Source organism: Electrophorus electricus, chromosome 14 (assembly GCF_041902795.1).
Source record: "Electrophorus electricus isolate QZ-2024a chromosome 14, ASM4190279v1, whole genome shotgun sequence".
Lineage (NCBI taxonomy): Eukaryota > Metazoa > Chordata > Actinopteri > Gymnotiformes > Gymnotidae > Electrophorus > Electrophorus electricus.
In genome coordinates this window covers 26,080,922-26,099,683 of record NC_137510.1, presented here as the reverse complement: position 1 = coordinate 26,099,683, position 18,762 = coordinate 26,080,922, and the positions used below count along the sequence as shown (strand labels likewise).

The 18,762-nt window shown below is 48.4% G+C and overlaps 2 protein-coding genes across 5 annotated transcripts in view; one reads left to right on the top strand and one right to left on the bottom strand.

The window, feature by feature from the left end:
* The first annotated feature begins 4,194 nt into the window (after positions 1 to 4,194).
* Positions 4,195 to 9,400, top strand: LOC113589552 (uncharacterized). 2 transcript variants are annotated; one of them, XR_014116865.1, is made up of 4 exons: positions 4,195 to 4,285; positions 6,067 to 6,403; positions 6,703 to 8,143; positions 9,269 to 9,400. XR_014116865.1 is itself a non-coding variant. In XM_027029270.3 (3 exons), the coding sequence occupies exons 2-3, from the start codon at positions 6,072 to 6,074 to the stop codon at positions 7,427 to 7,429; spliced, it is 1,059 nt and encodes a 352-aa protein (XP_026885071.2). In that variant the 5' UTR covers positions 4,195 to 4,285; positions 6,067 to 6,071; the 3' UTR covers positions 7,430 to 8,856. The 2 variants fall into 2 exon arrangements, 1 of the variants encoding a protein (XP_026885071.2); XM_027029270.3 differs by lacking the exon at positions 9,269 to 9,400 and having other exon boundaries at positions 6,703 to 8,856.
* Positions 9,303 to 18,762, bottom strand: part of cadm4 (cell adhesion molecule 4) — an 83,961-nt gene continuing 74,501 nt past the window's right edge. For 2 of the 3 annotated variants that reach the window (XM_035530837.2, XM_027029267.3), the window contains exons 7-9: positions 16,637 to 16,726; positions 13,806 to 13,934; positions 9,303 to 11,039 (exon numbers count right to left, since the gene is read on the bottom strand). In XM_035530837.2, the coding sequence (XP_035386730.1) occupies positions 10,930 to 11,039; positions 13,806 to 13,934; positions 16,637 to 16,726 (329 nt within the window). In that variant the 3' untranslated portion in view covers positions 9,303 to 10,929. The remainder of the gene's footprint in view (positions 11,040 to 13,805; positions 13,935 to 16,636; positions 16,727 to 18,762) is intronic. The other variant, XM_027029268.3, reaches the window with a different exon arrangement.

Genomic DNA, 18,762 nt, shown 5'->3' with positions numbered 1-18,762 from the left:
TTGGGTTAGCATGAGAGTTAGGCTTAGTGTTGGGGTTAGAGTTAGTGTTAGGGTTAGGGTTAGTGTTAGGGTTAGGACATCACAGCAAGCAGGGTTAGGGTTAGGTTTCTGTTGGGGTTAGGGATAGTGTGTGTTAGTGAAATATTTTTTATTTCATTCCTGAAATAAAACCACATCACAGCATGTCTGCTTCAGTCTGCTACAAAATCTACAGACTGGGAGAAACTTAAGTTTTTAGCAAGACAATGATGCCAAACACAATGCCAAAGAAACACCATGTCTGAACAACAAAAAGTGAAACATTCTACAGTGGAGAAGTTAGAGCCCAGACCACCGTACACACACACACACACACACACACACACACACACACACACACACACACACACACACACACACACGTGATGGGGACATGTCCCTAGTGTCGCCAGCATAAATTATGGCAGGAGTTCTGTTGTTGTTACAGGAGCTTTCAACATAAAACAGTATCATTGAATATATGGTATAGCCACAAGATCTTTGAGAAATATAAACAACAGAGCACACGCTTTTACTTCTAGATGTTTATTTTAACATAATAGTGTTTTTACCCTTTTGGTACTATGAACTGATCACAGGAGAATCAAATGAGTGAACTGATAATTAATAATCAGTTCTTCTCTTTCCTGTAATGGTGGGTCTTTGCAAAAAATAGAACATGTAGTACACAAATTAGAAAAAATTGACAGTAAACCTGTGACATTTAAACAAATGAAGCTATATACAGAATAATTACAAAAACCTGTGACATTTAAACAAATGAAGCTATATACAAAATAATTACAAAAACCTGTGACGTAATTAAGATGCCCTTGCTTCATATGGATGGAACAACTGAAATTATGAGCGTCCTCACGTTTTCAACACAATTTCCGCCTCATTAAGCTCTTTTAAAGACTTGCTGAATTTTCTGAATGTTTTGTTTCCCCCGCTGAGTAACAATAGATGGAACAATGGTCCAGTCGAAATGAGCTACAGCACAAGACCTTCATCTCAAATGCTGCTCGCAGTTTCTCACAGGAGTTTTTCATTTTCTTTTCATTCTGTCTCTAAAGTCTTTTCTTTCCCTATGGCACCCAGCCATTGTGGGGTTTATTTAAAAGACCGTTATAAGAATGCGTGTGTGTGTGTGTGTGTGTGGGGGGGGGGGGGGTGTTGGGGAGACAATGTCAGAACTTGTCATTTCATTGAGCTTCAGTCTGCATGCTACACCATACAGAACCAGGTGTGTGGTAGCAGTACAGAACTGTGCCTGGGGTAGCAGTACAGAACCAGGCATGGGGTAGCAGTACAGAACCAGGCCTGGGGTAGCAGTACAGAACCACACCAGGGGTAGCAGGACAGAATTGTCCTTGGGTAGCAGTACAGAACCAGGCCTAGGGTAGCAGTACTGAACCACACCTGGGGTAGCAGTACAGAACCAGGCCTGGGGTAGCAGTACAGAACCACACCCAGGGTAGCAGTACAGAACCACACCCGAGGTAGCAGTACAGAACCACACCCAAGGCAGCAGTACAGAACCACACCTGGGATAGCAGGGGCATGGCCGAACGTCGTCTGCAGGGTGGAGAGATGGCATGAGTGGGCCAGTGGGAGTCTGAAATCTCTCTGTGTGTTGGCACCTGTGTGTTATTAATGGCAGCTTCCGCGTATGTCCTGAATTCTGAGACACAGACTCAGAAAACAGAAAGTCACCAGAAGAAAGCTGTAAACTTTTGTTTTTGTGTGTGAGAACATACAGGAACGCTGCGTCCCTCCCCAACCTCCCTGACCCAGGGTAGATACACAAGGTCTTTTCTCAAAGGACTTCACTTAAGAGCCTGTTAAGATTAAATCAATGTACGCACAACAGTAAATGAAAATCAATAAACTAATATCACTCAATCGATATTGATACGGCCGACACAACTTCTGTCCTTGTTGGAATGTTATACAAGTCCTGAACTGATTGTAGTGAAATTCTGGGCAATTCCTCAGACAGTCCCTGTGGTCTCTGGGAGAAGGAACGGATCGAAGTTCACTTCGTGTTCTGCACTCCACGATTTCCCACACAGGTTTAACATTTCAGTCTGTAGACTCAGGAGATATTTGACTACATCGCAGTGAAACAGTGTCTAATTCTACAGCAGCAACTTTGAGGGAATTATTATCAAGCATTTTATGACTGCATGGAGCAATAATCTGACTTAATGACTCCCACGAGACGGCTGCCTATACAGGTCATGGATTCATCATGTATTTCCACCATGTTCTGGGAACAAACATCTTGTGTTGACTTTCAATTTATTTCATGTTTACATATTTTTGATTATGTGATATTAAGACAGAGGATTAGCTCTGTCACTCTGTACTGACCTGATGTGTATAATAACCCTGAAGGTATTAACATGTGGTTCAGGTCTTCTCTCTGATCCAGACATGGTCAAACGTGTAGACAGCTGGCTACGAGTCTACACCTAAGAGAGGGCACCACGTGGACAGATGCATCAATATCAACCTTCAAGGACTCAAAAGTGTGAGGCTTTGACCAAGAATGCAAGATGGTTTCAGCCTCCTGGGGTCTAAAGGTATGAGACAAGGTCTGTGGATGAGACAAGGATAACAGAGCTAATGTATTTTTTGTTTGTTCAAGAGTAAACATTATGTGGTCAGACCTTCCTGTTTGTTGTTGTTCTCTTTGTTTACATAATCAACTTTCACTAATAATATTAGGCTATGTGAAAAGCATGGCTGTGAATTCTTGGGATAAATGACGAAAGGGTGTGGCATTCGCTGGGGAGCTTCCTCCACCCTCTTCAGGACTAATATCACCCTAATATAACTAATATCACCCTAACATGACTAATATCACCCTAATATGACTAATATCACCCTAACATGGCTAATATCACCCTAACATGACTAATATCACCCTAATATAACTAATATCACCCTAACATGACTAATATCATCCTAACATGACTAATATCACCCTAATATAACTAATATCACCCTAACATGGCTAATATCACCCTAATATAACTAATATCACCCTAACATGACTAATATCACCCTAATATAACTAATATCACCCTAATATAACTAATATCACCCTAACATGGCTAATATCACTCTAACATGACTAATATCACCCTAATATAACTAATATCACCCTAACATGGCTAATATCACCCTAATATAACTAATATCACCCTAACATGACTAATATCACCCTAATATAACTAATATCACCCTAACATGACTAATATCATCCTAATATGACTAATATCACCCTAACATGACTAATATCACCCTAATATAACTAATATCACCCTAAGATGGCTAATATCACCCTAATATAACTAATATCACCCTAACATGACTAATATCACCCTAATATAACTAATATCACCCTAACATAACTAATATCATCCTAATATGACTAATATCACCCTAACATGGCTAATATCACCCTAACATGACTAATATCATCCTAATATGACTAATATCACCCTAACATGACTAAATCTCCCTAATATAACTAATATCACCCTAACATGACTAATATCACCCTAATGTGACTAATATCAATATGACTAATATCATCCTAATTTGACTAATATCAACATGACTAATATCAATTTAATGACTAATGTCACCCTAATAGGACTATCACTCTAACATGACTAATATCACCCTAATATGACTAATATCAACATGACTAATATCACCCTAATATGACTAATATCACCCTAATATGACTAATATCAACATGACTAATATCAACATGACTATTATCACCCTAATATGACTGTCACCCTGATATGACTAATATCACTCTAACATGGTTAATATTCCCCTAATATCAACATAATATGAATAATATCATTCATATATATATATATATATATATATATATATATATATATATATATATATATATATACACACACACACACACACACACACAGACACATCAGTTATAGAAGTTATAAAACTGCCCCCCGCCCCCAACTTGTGTGCATGTGTCTGGTGCCCACTCACCGTGGCAACGCTGCCCTTTGCGCCTGTCTAATGGGAAGGACAGGACTACTCTCATATTGACATATTGACATGTTTACACAGGCTTCAGGAGCAGGTGGACGGAGTCGGTCTATGAAAGTTCGTTTATTCAGCCGCACAGCCGCAGACTGACAGACAGGTTTAAGCCGAGGAAAGATACACTCCAAACACTGTGGACACACATCCACCTGCTCCACCGTATCAGGTAATTCCCTTCATGCCGTCACGCGCGTGTCTTCAACACACACTCTGTTGTATCACACGATTATCGTGTTTTTGATTTAATGTTCTCCATTCGGGTTTTGTTCTAAGCACAAGCCTTATGAAGTGGGGTGCCACTGTGTGTGATTTGTCATTTAGTATCAACGGGAAAAACACTCTGTTAGTCTTTCAGTCTTTTGATCTGCTGGAGTTTTGGTACTTGTTACTGTGTTTATACCTCTTGCCCTGATCTTCTTCCAGTTTTCTGAACTCTCATCTGATCTCTTATTGTGTACTGACTAAGTGGTAATTATGTGTGATTGCAATCTTCATATGGGGATAGGAAGTGTGTCTTTAAGGCTGTCCTGTCCACACTGGACTCTACTGTTCTTACTCAGAAAGTCTTAGAAGACACTTGAGTTTAATCACACCGTAAATCTAATTCTGAGTTTGGCGTTGATGTTACCAGGGTAACCTCCAATCAATATGGGCAAGGCTGTGTCTGGACACAGTCGTACCACATCTATGTCTCACACCATAGACTGTGTCCAGTCATCTATGTCTCACACCGTTTACGGATGATAAAAGCTTTCCGGTGTGTGAACTGTGCTATTTTCCATATGAGAGATCAGATCAGGGGTTTAAATATGTCAGTACACATCAAACTCAATTAAAGATGTCACAGTACGTCAAAAGGCTTCACACCATGAAGCACCGTCTTAGATGTCGATGTTTATTCCAAAGTTCAGGAGACAGAGATCCAGAGAATATTAGACAGCCAGACACTAAACCCAGAGAGACTAAACCCAGAATGCTTGCTTAGTCTGGCCAAAACATTTCAGTTCATTTTATGTCATATTTCATGATTTGTAGTAATGTATTTCAATAACATACAATACTTGTCATGTAAATCATTTCTTTCAGCCTTTGGACTCAAAATGCAAGGTGCTATATAAACAAAGATTACTATTACCTAAGAAGCTGCCATCTTTTATTGTAAACAGTAATCTGCACAGATTTGACACCCCCTGCTGTACGCTGACCACGGACCACGCATCGCTTCCCTAATTAAAAGCTCCTTGGAGAATCCAGTCCAACAAACTATGGCATGGATGTGTTGGTCCTTACTGCTCTCTGAGCAATAATTAATTCTATAATTATATAACAGAATAAGTAGAATTGATTAGCTGTTTAATTAATTGTGTAGAGACCCAGGAGTCACAGTAGGGGCAGAAGCGAAGCGTGAGGACTTGTGTGGTTGCTGATGAGATATTCCAGATAATCAATTTAGGAGAGAGGTGAGACACATGGGAGGTGGCGGCCCCGAGCCGGCCCCGCCTACACCCCGAAGAGCAGAGCTGGCCCCTGCCGTCCTCGTTACAATGAAATGCTCACAGATTTTCCAAAACCAGTTACTGTTATTAGACTGTTGGAAAGGTCGGACTTATTACGGTAAGCAGGCGGGTGGCATACCGAAGAGCCCTGCAGTGTGTGTGTGTGTGTGTGTTCTTACTGGCAGCCTGTGGCGTGAGTGTGTACTAAAAGCCCCCCTGCGGAAGCCACGTGGGGGTGAGTGCGTGCGTGACTGCTGTGGATCCGGCTGTGACGGACAGCAGAAACAAGGCTGACCTTTAATCGGTCAGGCAGGAACACCCCCCGCCCTCCCTGAAAGTGCCCCATTGCTTCTATTGCTCCACATCTCCAGTTAGCCGGCCTCCTGCGTCCCTTTCGCCCCTCCCGTGGTTCCTGACCTTGCCACTATGCTCCGCTCTCCTCTGTCTCCAGGCACCATGCGGTTGATGTGGCTCTTCTCCCTGACCCAGAGCGTGCTGTCCGTGGCCGTGATCGTCGTCAGCGTCAGGCTCTGCAGGAAGGGTGGGACCGGGGCGTCTCCGGGGGGCGGCGCCGTGACCGCCTGCCTGAGGAGCTGCCTGGGCTGGGCGGGGGCAGTCGGAGCGGCCGTGAACGTGCCCGTCGACGTGCTGCTCAACATGCGGAGCCCCCAGTGCCTGTATGTGTGCATCACGCTGGTGTGCTGCCCCCTGCTGGTCAGGCAGTTCACAGTGGGGTTACAGCTCCTGCTCACTGTCGATGCTCACCTGCAGTGGCGACTGGGACACAGGTGAGGCTCTGTGCGTGACTGGAGGTTTCAGATTCCGTAAGCCACGTTTTTTTGAGTGACATCGACATTACTTAATTCATGTTACTGCATCAACATTAAGCCCCAAACTGAAAAAGCGTGTTTAAAAAAAAAAAAAAAAAAAGATTTAAAAAAGTGGTTATTCGATTCCTTTAAGGTCTGTAAACACTTTAATGGCTCTGCTGGTTTGACCCAAACTGTCAATAATAAGTAATGGATCCTCAGTACTGTTCGGTCCAGAACGAGGCTCAAGATCCATCCTGTGTTCATGGTTCTTCCAGATATACACGCCTGGTGAGGCGTCAGCAGGCGCTGTGCCTGGTCCTCCTCGTCTGGGTCGCCTCCGTGGTTACCGCCTTCTCCCAGTTCATCGTCTCCAACTCGCCCGACACTTGGGCGGAGGAGGACTCAGTGGGGCTGGGCCTGGAAGGTGGGTCTAATCACACCTCCCCCCGGCCCCCTCCCAGGGTCCCGCACCCACAGGATCGCTCGGTCATCGGCAAGTACCTACCCTATGCCGGCTTCCTCTCCAAGTTCGTCGTGAAGGACCTGCAGAACTTCACGTACGAGGAGCTCCACGGCAACCACTGGGCCGTGTGCGCCCCGGACGCCGTCCTCGACGCGGCCTTCTTCGTCGGCGTCTACGCTGTCGCCGTCTTCCTCGTCCCACTGCTCGTCCTCCTGGCTGCCTACCTGGACCTGGCGTGCACGCGGCAGAAGACACCCCCCGGCCGTTCCCGTTCTCTGGCTCTGTCCCTCTTACTCCTCGTCCTCCTGTGTCTGCCCCTCCACACCACCCACGTCCTGCGCCTCCTCGTCCCCGCCAGCCGAAGACCCGTCTGGGCCACCCTGACGGCCACCCTCCTCTTCCAGGCCTACGGCTTGGTTCCGCCGCTCCTATTCACCCCGGAGACAACCATCTCCTCAAAACTGAAGCCAGTGGGCTCACCTGCAGAGTTCTGTCCACCTCGGCAAACACCAAAAGCCCAGACGCCAGATGATGTGTAGAACAAGGACAGTGAGACTTTGCTCTATCACAACAGTAATGTGTTTGTAATTGTTCACCATGTCAGCTACACGAAAATTATGCACATGCTCCTTTTCAGCTATTCAGAATGATTGTAATTTTCCAGTCAGTTGAAATAGCCAAATTAGTATCCATGACAACCACCTCCAGTATTAATAACAGCATTGTCCTAATCCCAAGATTTACAGGCTACATACATAGGAGTAGTGATGAGCTCTGATCTGGCTAAGTTTAATTAAACCTACTGTAATAATAATAATATCTGGCAAGAAAAGTGTCAATATTGTATTCAACACAGTTAACCTCTCAATTGTGCAGACTTCATTGCGATTTGATTAAACAAGTATTTCTTAAGCACGGCTGGAATTAAATGCACAGCTCCGACTAATTGCGTTCTTCTGTTTGCCTGCTGGCGCCCGAGCTGGCGAAAAACGACCGTCAGATATTCAAATCGCACGCGAGTCTCTGCTCCTTTTCGTGCTCATTTAGCCGCACTCCTTCTCGAGCTCACTTTCATGCGTGCAAATCTCCAGCCGAGACACCCTTTGGTCCCACGCGTCTCATATCTCCGCGCCACGAGAGGTATTTCCTTTCGTCTGACGCTTCCGTTGCTCCCCCTCTCTCTTTGAAAGTGTTTCTTCCTCGGTGAAGTGGTCGGCTACGCAAGGCCCTTGCCACGGCGCCTTATTGAAAAGGTGAGAGGAAGACGCAGCGGTGGGTCCTCTCCGCTTGAAAGGGGCTTTTTGTTTCCCGGCGACAAGGCCGGCTGTCGCCGTTCGGGTCGATTTGGAGTGTTTTCTCACGGCCCAGCTACCGTGGATGTGGCTGCTCCGAAGTGCACAGCCGCACTCTTGTGCTGTGTGTGTTTTTTCCATCTGCCCGTGACATCGCCGCTCATAGCTGAGGTCTCGGTAGCCTCAGAACTCAAATACGATGAATTTTAACTTCGGGGCGCGCGAGGTATCCAGATTACCTCCGAATTACCGGAAAAACAGCACAGGTTTATGTCAGTACCCGTGAGCCGAAGTAACCCAGACGCATGAACTCCCCATGCACACGGTGGTCAGGTCATCTTATATATGGTAACATTTTTATAACATCCATTTCTTCAGCGGATTAATTGTGCTCTTCGCAGCGCCTCTCTCCGTTCCTGTGCACGATGCCTCATTCGGTTGCTCGTGCAGCACACGACGCTTATGGTCGCGCTTATAAGGAGCCTTCCCATCGTACATCTCTCTCACGCGGCTGATGGATGCGTGCGAAGCCTGTACCGGGCTCAGGCACGCGGCCTCCGCCTCCGCCCGCCGTTTGACGATCACTCTTGGTGACAGGCCTTCCGCCGCGCGCTCCGGCGTCGCCGGAGGACAGACGCATAGATCAGCGACAACGCGGAGGCCCTCCGCCAGCTTTTATGTCCCAAACTCGGCGAGTAATAAATATTCCCAGCATCTTTCCGACAAAATCGCGTATTGATTGCGTGGAAACAACGGACGGTATTATGGTGCCGTTTTCCACAGCTGCTGTCAGTGAGAGAGCGTGTGTGTGTGTGTGAGAGAGAGAGAGAGAGAAAGAGGGGATGAGAGAGCGCGCGGCTGTGTGCTTCCTTTTCTTCTCCCAATCATCTTTATGATTCATCAGCTCTTCTATATTCATTCTTTCATCTAGCGTTCATTTTATCTCTCTTTTGCCGCAGTCTCACCTGATTTAAATGCCCCTCTGCCCCCTCCCGTCCTTCTTTTTATAGCCACCTGTAAATGCATCACTCACTCACAAGGTCTCGTCCTCTCTCTCTCTCTCTCTCTCTCTCTCGTTTCTAACAGCTTTCTCCAAAGCACTCAAGACAAGCCACTGACGGAAGGTTCTTCCAAGTGTTTTATTTTGTCGTGCTCAGTATCTTTCCCCTATAAAGAAACACAGTTAGCTATATCAACAGCAACGTGGGAACCATAAAAAAATCAGCGCGGGTGAAGGACAACGAGGAAGAGACGAAGACAAAGATGCACGCAGACAAAGACGGAAAAGAGAAAGGGTAGAAGAGAATGAAAGAGAAGAGACAAAAAACGTGGGAAGTACACTTTTAAACATTTATAATAATAATAATAATAATAATAATAACTAATAAAAAACAAGGTATAAGAAATGAAATTTATATTTATATTTATATATCATTTTTTTACTCATTTTATTTTTTTTTAAAGATCACTCAACAGTATTTTGTTCATTTCTGTACTTCTAGGCTAATATTCTGTGTTAGTATAATAGCAATAATTACTCGGTAATGCACTCAAAAGTAAATCATTTGTGTTCAGTTCTTAAAAGATTCATTTAATTTACGTGACATTTTTATACAAATAATGACTTAAGAGATATGTTTCATTGTGTCAGTGTGTGCCTGTTCATGTGTGTGTGTGTGTGTGTGTGTGAGAGAGTGTGAGTGAGTGTGTGTGCTCTGTGTGTGAGTGTGAGTGTGTGTGTGAGTGTGTGCGTGAGAGTGTGTGTGCGCGCGCTGTGTGGAGTGTGTGTGTGCGCTGTGTGGAGTGTGTGTGTGCTCTGTGTGTGAGTGTGAGTGCTGTGTGTGAGTGTGTGTGTGAGTGCTGTGTGTGTGAGTGTTTGTGTGTGTGTGTGTGTGTGCTCTTTGTGTGAGTGTGTGGTGTGTGTGTGTGCTCTGTGTGTGTGTGTGTGTGCTCTGTGTGTGAGTGTGAGTGGTGTGTGTGTGTGTGAGTTTGTGTGAGTGTGGTGTGTGTGTGTGTGTATGTGTGTGAGTGTGTGTGCTCTGTGTGTGAGTGCTGTGAGTGTGGTGTGTGTGAGTGAGTTTGTGTGTGTGAGTGTGGTGTGTGTGTGAGTTTGTGTGTGTGAGTGTGGTGTGTGTGTGAGTGTGTGTGTGTGTGTGTGTGTGTGTGAGTGTGTGTAATATTCTGTCTTTGCATTCAGCTCATCACTTTCCTTGTTCTAGTTGTCAAGTCCCAGTCCTTCCAGTGTGAGAGACACTTCACTGTAATTCAGCATCTGCCTCACACCTCCACATTATAATGGCCTAATGACTGAGGTGGTGGGTAGACAGGTGGGGACAGAGAGAGAAACAGCCTGAGAGAGACGATCAGAGACTACAGCTGTACCCAGCAGGCTTCAGAAGTGTGTGTGTGTGTGTGTGTGTGTGTGTGTGTGTGTGTGTGTGTGTGTGTGGTAGGTTCCAGTAGGTGGGGAGGGGCAGCTGTAAATCCTTTCTAGCGAGAGACACGAGGCCCTCGTAGCTGTCGTCTGATTAGTTGATTTGGATTGGGCTCAGTGACCGGACCGCTTTGGAGGTTTGGAGCCCGGCTGGGCCTGAACGCCTGCAGGGTGACGGTGACTCTGCCTCCTTCTCATGGTTTAGCAGGGAGAGTGAGTTTGTGTGAGTGTGAGTGTGTGTGTGAGTGTGTGTGTGTGTGTGTGTGTGTGTGGGCAGCTGTGGTGTATGCTCCGTAGCGATCCACTAGGGCTGTTACAGTAGATACTCCTTCTTGCCCTGACTGGTGTCGTTTCCGTTGAGAAACGCTTCCTGTACCTCCCCGTGCTCATCAAGGCCACTCGCCTCATGTGTCAGATATGATCCTGGAAAAAGAGAGGGAGAGAGAGAGAGAGAGAGGGAGAGGGAGAGAGAGAGAGAGAGAGAGAGAGAGAGAGAGAGAGAGAGAGAGAGAGAGAGAGAGAGAGAGAGAGAGAGAGAGAGAGGGAGAGAGGGCGGGGGAGGAGAGAGGCGGGGGGGGGAGGAGAGAGGCGGGGGGGGGAGAGAGAGAGATCATCACATCTTAATTATAGAGCTGAAACTATTAATAATACAATCTGTTGCTGGTTTAATAAATTGTTTAATCATACTTTTTTTAATGGTAACTTTATTTCCAGCATTAAATGTTTTATCATCAATGTGCACAAAGCTCTTTTAAGAAAATATGAATATTTATGCTACAACTTATAGGTACAAAACTGTGAAAGTTGTGGGTAGCTTTTCTCCAGTGTAAGGGATTTTCTGTCTTGCCAAAGGGCTTCTCTGTGAAGTCTGAGCCTCTCTAAAGAGTTTTAACCTCTCGTTCAACCAACGATGGGTCATGGGATTTTCTCTTGACGAGAAATTCTACCTGTAAACACCTTGACCAAACGCATGCCTGGTATTACTGCCAAAGAAACGCAAAATCAGACTTAAAACAACAACAAAAAAATCTCTCAGAAACCTGGTCCTGGCTATAGGATTCTCAATAAAACCCCCTGGCACTCACTAGTCTTTCAAATAGAGTAGTTTCAGATACAACAAAGTTCTCCACTCTGTGGGTTTCCTGCAGTCAGCCTTTCTGGAGGATGTTAGTGGCGAAGGATACCAGAGGCATGTATAACGATCCTGTTCGTTCAGGTGGTGCGCGATGGTCATGTGCTTCCTGCACATGTGCTTCCTGCAGCTGTTTAAAGCTCCTAAAAGACTTCCATGTACTTCACGTTTGTTCAATCACGCTTTTCACCGATGCCTTCTCCAACGTACTTCCAACCCTTTTTCTCCTTGAAGAGACACTGCTAGCTACGCAGCAACATAACAGACAATGCAAAAGCCATTAAATGGATAATGCAATGACTTGCCCATCTGTTAACCGCCGACGTTATCGACGTATTGCTGCACCATCTTTCTTGTCCAATACCGATATTCACAACACAGGTTAAAAATTCATCCGTTAAAAATTCAAGCCTCTTTTTTCCCCAAACTAGAAATCCAAATTTAATGGTCAACTTGGCATGTCCGCCATCAACCACAAATCAAAAAAGCCTCGAATGTTATTCAGCGGGCTTTACGAGAGCAAGAGGGAGACAGACACAGGCGGAGACGGGTGTGTCTCCTGCCGGTCCGGACGCAGCCGTCCGGAGGGCTCCGTCATGTCTGATGCATGAGCTGTCACTCGGAACGTCCGTCCAGGTCCAGGACGAGAACGACCTGGGGCTCCTCGGCAGTCTCGTACGCCCGCGTCCACACCGTCTGACCCCAAAGCGTCCCCTCGTCCAGCCCCGTTAGTGCTGAGCCACGATGACTGGGGCTTCCCCCTCCCAAAGCCGTCATGGGGGGGCAGACATGAACAATGTTAAGTCCTAATTAATCACAAATTAATTGGATGTACAATCATTAGTTAACACTGTTCTGTGCGTAGGAAGCAGACCAGCGGGGCCACATAACCTTTTTGCTCCGCGCTGTTACAAGTCGCATCCACCAAACCCGGATGGAGGCTTCATTAAAAAAGCAATCTTGCGTGGGGACCTTCTGTCTCCCGATGAGGTCATTAAAAAGAAGAAAAAGAAAAACCCCGACGTGCATGCAGGCAGACAGGGTCAAGACCGCTTTTTAAAGCCATTTCTCTGCCTGCTGATTAATAACCGACCTGTGAGCTCGTCAGCCAACCCAAGGTTAAAAAAAATGTCTTCTGATTCCTTGCTGATAGGCTGACAGCTAGACTGATGAGTGGGCTGTCCAACACTGAGCCAGGGACCACCGGCCCGTCCCACGGCGTGGGAGCTGTTATCAGGCGTTATCTTCCTTGGCACAAGGCTGCCACGAGGACAGCCGGGAAACAAGGCAAGGAAAGTAAAGCATTTCAGAGAGCTTGAGGACCAACACGGGCAACTAAAGGGGCTTTAAACCTGCCAAGACCCCCCGTTCCTGCGTGCCCCGTTCCTGCGTGCCCCGTTCCTGCGTGCCCCGTTCTTGCGTGCCCCGTTCTTGCGTGCCCTGTTCCTGCTCTCCCGGCAGTGGGGAGAGAGGTGTCTCAGCAGTGTTGGGAGAACGAGACTCCCCCGGGTGTCTCTCTTCGCCTCTGTGATGCTCCACCCTTCTCCTCCTGAGCCACACTCCATCTCTTCATCCTCACATCCCACTCCTCCTCATCGGCCCCGTTCCCTGCGAGCCTCCTCGGGGTTCCTCACCTCCTCCTCGCGAGCTGCGTTCTCTAGCCGCGGCTCCACTTTTCAGGAACTTGCAGTAGATTTTGTTCCTGGTTGTTCTACTCCAGACTCGAGACTGTTTTTGCCTTTAGGTGTTCGTTTTCTTCCTTTTCTGTTTTCTTTCTTTTCCACCGAGGAAACGAAAATGCGCTTGTTTTTAATGAGTAAATATAATGACTGTTCAGAGCTCAAGTACCTCACAGAGGTAAACACAGAGGATGTGTGAAAGGATGTTGGGATCAAGTCACTGAGATAGAACATGTGCGTGTATAACGTATACAGGGAACCCTATATTCACTACAACAACCAAGTCTCTCCACTGGTCCACCATCACCACTAGGGGGCGATCTAGAGGGCAGGCAGGTCAGGGCTGGACTCCACATTGGGGTGGGGGGTGCAACTCACCTTTCTGTCGAACGGAGCACCAGATGGTGACGATGAGCACACAGATGACAGTGAACACCAGCAATGCGAGCACACCCCCTATGACAGCGTACGGTACTGCACTGTGTGCCTCCACGACTGCCCCTGGGTCTGCAGTGCACAAACACACACACACACAGAAAGAGAGAAGACCATGCACAATGAATCATCAGTTGTATATATTTCAACACAATGCACTGCATGGGTGTTATGTAGCAAGTTGACAGACTCAGAGAGAATGTCCCCCCTCACACCCCTTAAGCCTGCCCTCCGTGCAGACGCAGGTGGAACACGGGGACACGGTGGGGAGACGGCAGCATGGAAAGTTGCAAAAAAGCATGAAAAAAAGTTTGCAAGCATCCTTGCAGAAGTTAAAATGTATGCATTGGTAACAGGAGAGAGAGAGAGAGAGAACAGGCTGTCGAGGGAGATTTCATTAGAATTCTGGTGAGTAATATTTCATATGGGATGAAAAATTAAGCAGCTTCTCTGCCTACTGGTCTCTCGTGTGAAGCCTGGCAGGCCACGCTCAGTTAGTGACAACGTACAGAGACTCCCTACACCACCAAGTCAACACACTGCTCTCTCAGCAGGCGTACGCACACGCACACACACACCACACACGCACGCACACACACACGTGCACACGCACACACACACGAGCATGCACACACACGCACACACACGCGCACACGCACGCACACGCACGCGCGCACACGCAGGCACGCGCGCTCGCACACGCGCACGCGCAAACACACGCACGCACATGCATGCACACCCACACACGCGTGCACGCACACAATCTCTCGCTCTCATTTTCTGACAATGGCTTCCTTCATCTCGCTGTCTTCTGAGAGAGCCAGAGAGCACGCAAAAAACAAAACAAGCAAAAAAAAAAAACAGTTGAGTGAAAAACAGAGAAAAAGGAAATGCAGAGTGAGGGAGGTGTGGGAAAATGGAGCAAAAAAAAGGTGAAGCAAAGAGAGAGAGAGAGAGAGAGAGAGAGAGAGAGAGAGAGAGGGGGAGAGAGAGAGAGGGAGGGAGGGAGAGAGAGAGGGAGGGAGGGAGAGAGAGAGGGAGGGAGGGAGAGAGAGAGGGAGGGAGGGAGGGAGGGAGGGAGAGAGAGGGAGGGAGGGAGGGAGGGAGGGAGGGAGAGAGAGAGGGAGGGGGAGAGAGAGAGGGAGGGAGAGAGAGAGAGGGAGAGAGAGAGAGAGAGAGGGGGAGAGAGAGGAGGGGAGAGAGAGAGGGGGGGAGAGAGAGAGGGGGGGAGAGAGAGAGGGGGAGAGGGAGCACAAGGAGCAATGAATCAGAGATTAGTAGAGTTTGAGGAAGGAGGTCTGTAATCAGTGCCGTTATACGGCAGGAACAACTCCCTCCCTCCCTCCCTCCCTCCCTCCCTCCCTCCATCCATCTCTCCATCCATCTCTCCCTCCATCTCCCTCACTATCTCTCTGATGGAGATTGGGGCTTTTATACTGTACAGTAGATGTCAAAACATGTCCATATGTCTGTAGAATTACCACTGAATGTTGGTATAAAATTAGGCAAGCAAGTGAAAATTACGCAGTTGTACGTGTGTGTGGGTGTGTGTGGGTGTGTGCGCGTGTGTGTGGTTGCGTGGGTGGGTGTGCGCACTCGCGCGTGTACATGTTCGTGCGTGCACGTGCGTGCGTATGTGTCTGTTTGTGTGTGCACATGTGTCGGTGTTTGTGAGCGTGTGTGTGTGTGCACATGTGTCGGTGTGTGTGTGTGTGTTTGTGTGTGCATGCGTGAGAGTGTGCGTATGTGTGGGTGTGCGTAAGCGTGTGTGCGCTCGCGCGTGTGTGTATGTTTGTGTGCGTGCGTGGGTGCATGTGTGTGTGTGGGTGGGTGTATGTGTTTGTGTGTGCATGGGTTTCGGCCCATAAGCACTCTTCTGACCCACAGGAGGGTGATCTGACTGACACTGCACTGCACAGTGTGGAGTCTGTCTTGTCTGAGAGACCTTGCCCACGTTCACAGCTTTGTGAGTGTGTTTATGTGCAACTGCACATTCACTCACACACACACACACACACACAGGTAATGGAAAAGATTGGGCATAACAGCTGACTGGACACTAGAGAAGAGTGCTAGGGCTTAAGAAGTCAAGGGCACTGTGTGTGTGTGTGTGTGTGTGTGTGTGTGTGTATATATACACATGCATGAATAGTTGTAAACAGCCCATAAGTGAAGTTATCGCATCAGGACATGCAGATGACTTCTGAGGAGATCCCTTTAAAGGAATAGCAGAAGGAAACGTGAAAGCAAACAGGCGAGGGGAGGGGGGAGGGGAGGAGGTTCAGAGGAGTTCACCAAGCGGCACTGTGGGAGTGAGAGCTGTGAGAGGAGAAAACTGACAAGTCAACAGATGGACTGGATGAAGAGGAGTGGAGGAGAGGGGAGGAGAGGGGAGGAGAGGAGAGGGGAGGAGAGGGGAGGAGAGGGGAGGGGAGGAGAGGGGAGGGGAGGAGAGGAGAGGGAGGAGGAGTGGAGGAGAGGAGAGGGGAGGAGAGGGGAGGGGAGGGGAGGAGAGGAGGAGTGGAGGAGAGGAGAGGAGGAGTGGAGGAGAGGAGAGGAGAGGAGAGGAGAGGAGAGGAGAGGGGAGGAGAGGAGAGGGGAGGAGAGGGGAGGAGAGGGGAGGGGAGGAGAGGGGAGGAGAGGAGAGGAGAGGGGAGGAGGAGTGGAGGAGAGGAGAGGGGAGGAGAGGGGAGGGGAGGGGAGGAGAGGAGGAGTGGAGGAGTGGAGGAGAGGAGAGGAGAGGAGAGGAGAGGAGAGAAGGGGTAGACTGTTACCTCTGCGCTCCAGTGGGAAGCTGAAGAGTGGGTGGGTTTGGGAGGTGGAGTCAGGTGGGGGTGTGGGAGTGACAGACACAGACACATTCTCTATGAGGGAACCAGACGGGAATGAGTTAGTCAGGCAACGGCACACAAACTACTGATGGTACATGCACAAATTACACGTATATATCACTGGGGTACCTACAAGCGTGTGTGTGTGTGTGTGTGTGTAAGCAGTGGTCTGCATCTGTAATTCCAGAGGTGTCTTTCCAATCAGACCTTGATGTTAAAACAGCCGTGATGGCGCAGTTGGTCTCATAGCGCTGGTAAGTTCAGGGCATGTGGAGCATGTTTCCACTGCCAGCCAGCCAGCGGGGAGCTCTGAGGTGGCCCCTCCCCCCCACCTCCATCGCTCTCTCCTGCAATTTTCCCTCGTATCTAAGCTCATCCATCTCTTTCCTCCACACCTCTGATATCAGCAAAAACACCATCCCTCTCTCCCTCCCAGCTCTGCCCCCCTCCCACCTGAGTGAGGCTCGTGTAGATATGTACCCAGAGCAAGAACAGAAGTGTGTGTGTGTGTGTGTGTCTGGCACCAAGCGAACGGAGGTGAGGGTGAGGGGAGGAGGGTTGGGGGCCCACCTTGTGTGTGTGGGCAGGCGCGTGTGCACATTTGTTTGTGCACGCGTGAGCACGTCATTGAACACACGAGCCATGCGCTTGTATACTGCGTGGACCGCGTGCACGTTGATGTGGGTGTGCTTGTTCTGTGGTGTGTGTGTGGATCATGTGCATACATAGTTCATATGTTGGCTGCGTGTGTGCGGTGTGTGTGGTTGATTGTATGCTTCTTCTTGTGTGGTGTGTACATTCATTCACTGTGCACGCATGTGCTAGTGAATGAATATGCACTTGTCTGTGTGTGTGTGTGCGTATGTGTGTGCGTGTGTGTGCGTATGTGTGTGCGTGTGTGTGTGAGTGTGTGCGTGCGTGCGTGTGTGCGTATGTGTGTGTGTGTGAGTGTGTGCGTGCGTATGTGTGTGCATGTGTGTGTGCGTGCGTGCGTATGTGTATGCGTATGTGTGCGTGTGTGCGCATGTGTGTGTGCGTGCGTGCGTATGTGTATGCGTATGTGTGTGTGTGTGCATATGTGTGCGCATGCGTGTGTGTGTGTGTGCATGCGCATGTGTGTGTGCGTGCGTATGTGTGTGTGTGTGTGTGTGTGTGTGTGTGTGGCTGCAGACACTGATCGTGGTAGCAGTGCTAGTTATTAACTGGACTCAGATGAATCTCCCTCAGCTCCTCTAAACAAGCACAGTTCACCCTTCATCTGTTCATCCTTCTCTCCTCTCCACCTCTCACAAGCTCTTCATATGCTCTCTATATTTCATAACTTCCCCTCCTAAAAGCTCCCCCCGTCACACTCTCTCATGGTTCTGGGTTTTCTGTCTTCACTCTAGGACACATCTTGGCATTTTTAAATCCTGACGTAAACCAAATCACCATATTCTCTACGTGAGATTCCTTTTGCGTTGGTCCTGGGGACAATTTACCCGACCCGGAACCACCATGAACCACTGCCCCCCCACACACACCCCATGCACATGCCCTGACCCTCTCGACCCCTACCCCACCCCGCTCCACCTTTAGGTCAAAGGTCGCCTCTCTGCACACTCTTCCTTATTCAACACACCACGCCGTTGATTTTAACATTCCTGCGGCGCTCCGTCCCGGGCGGAAAAGCAAGGAGGGAAAGACGAGCGTCTTGGTCTGTGTCCCGCTCCTCACCTCACTCTGTTAATTAGGCAGCCGTGCGATGCGTTCCAATTAGTGCCTCTAGTCGTGGCGGGGCTTCTCCTCACCTGCTGGCTCCTCCCTCCTCCCTCCTCCCTCCCCTCGGCCCGTTTCACACGTGCTCTCTGGGGCGTGGGGCCCAGCTAGGCACCTGCACTGTAGCGTGAGACCACCTGAGATTACGGGACACTCCGACCAGGCGGCACCCACTCTTCTTCTCTATCTCCCTTTCTCTGTGATTTTATCCATCTCCCTCCATCTGTCTCTCCCTGTGTGCCCTGCTCAATCCCCCCACGGCCCCCCCATACCCTGTTTTATAAACAGCCCTCTGTGCAGTAAAGCGCCTC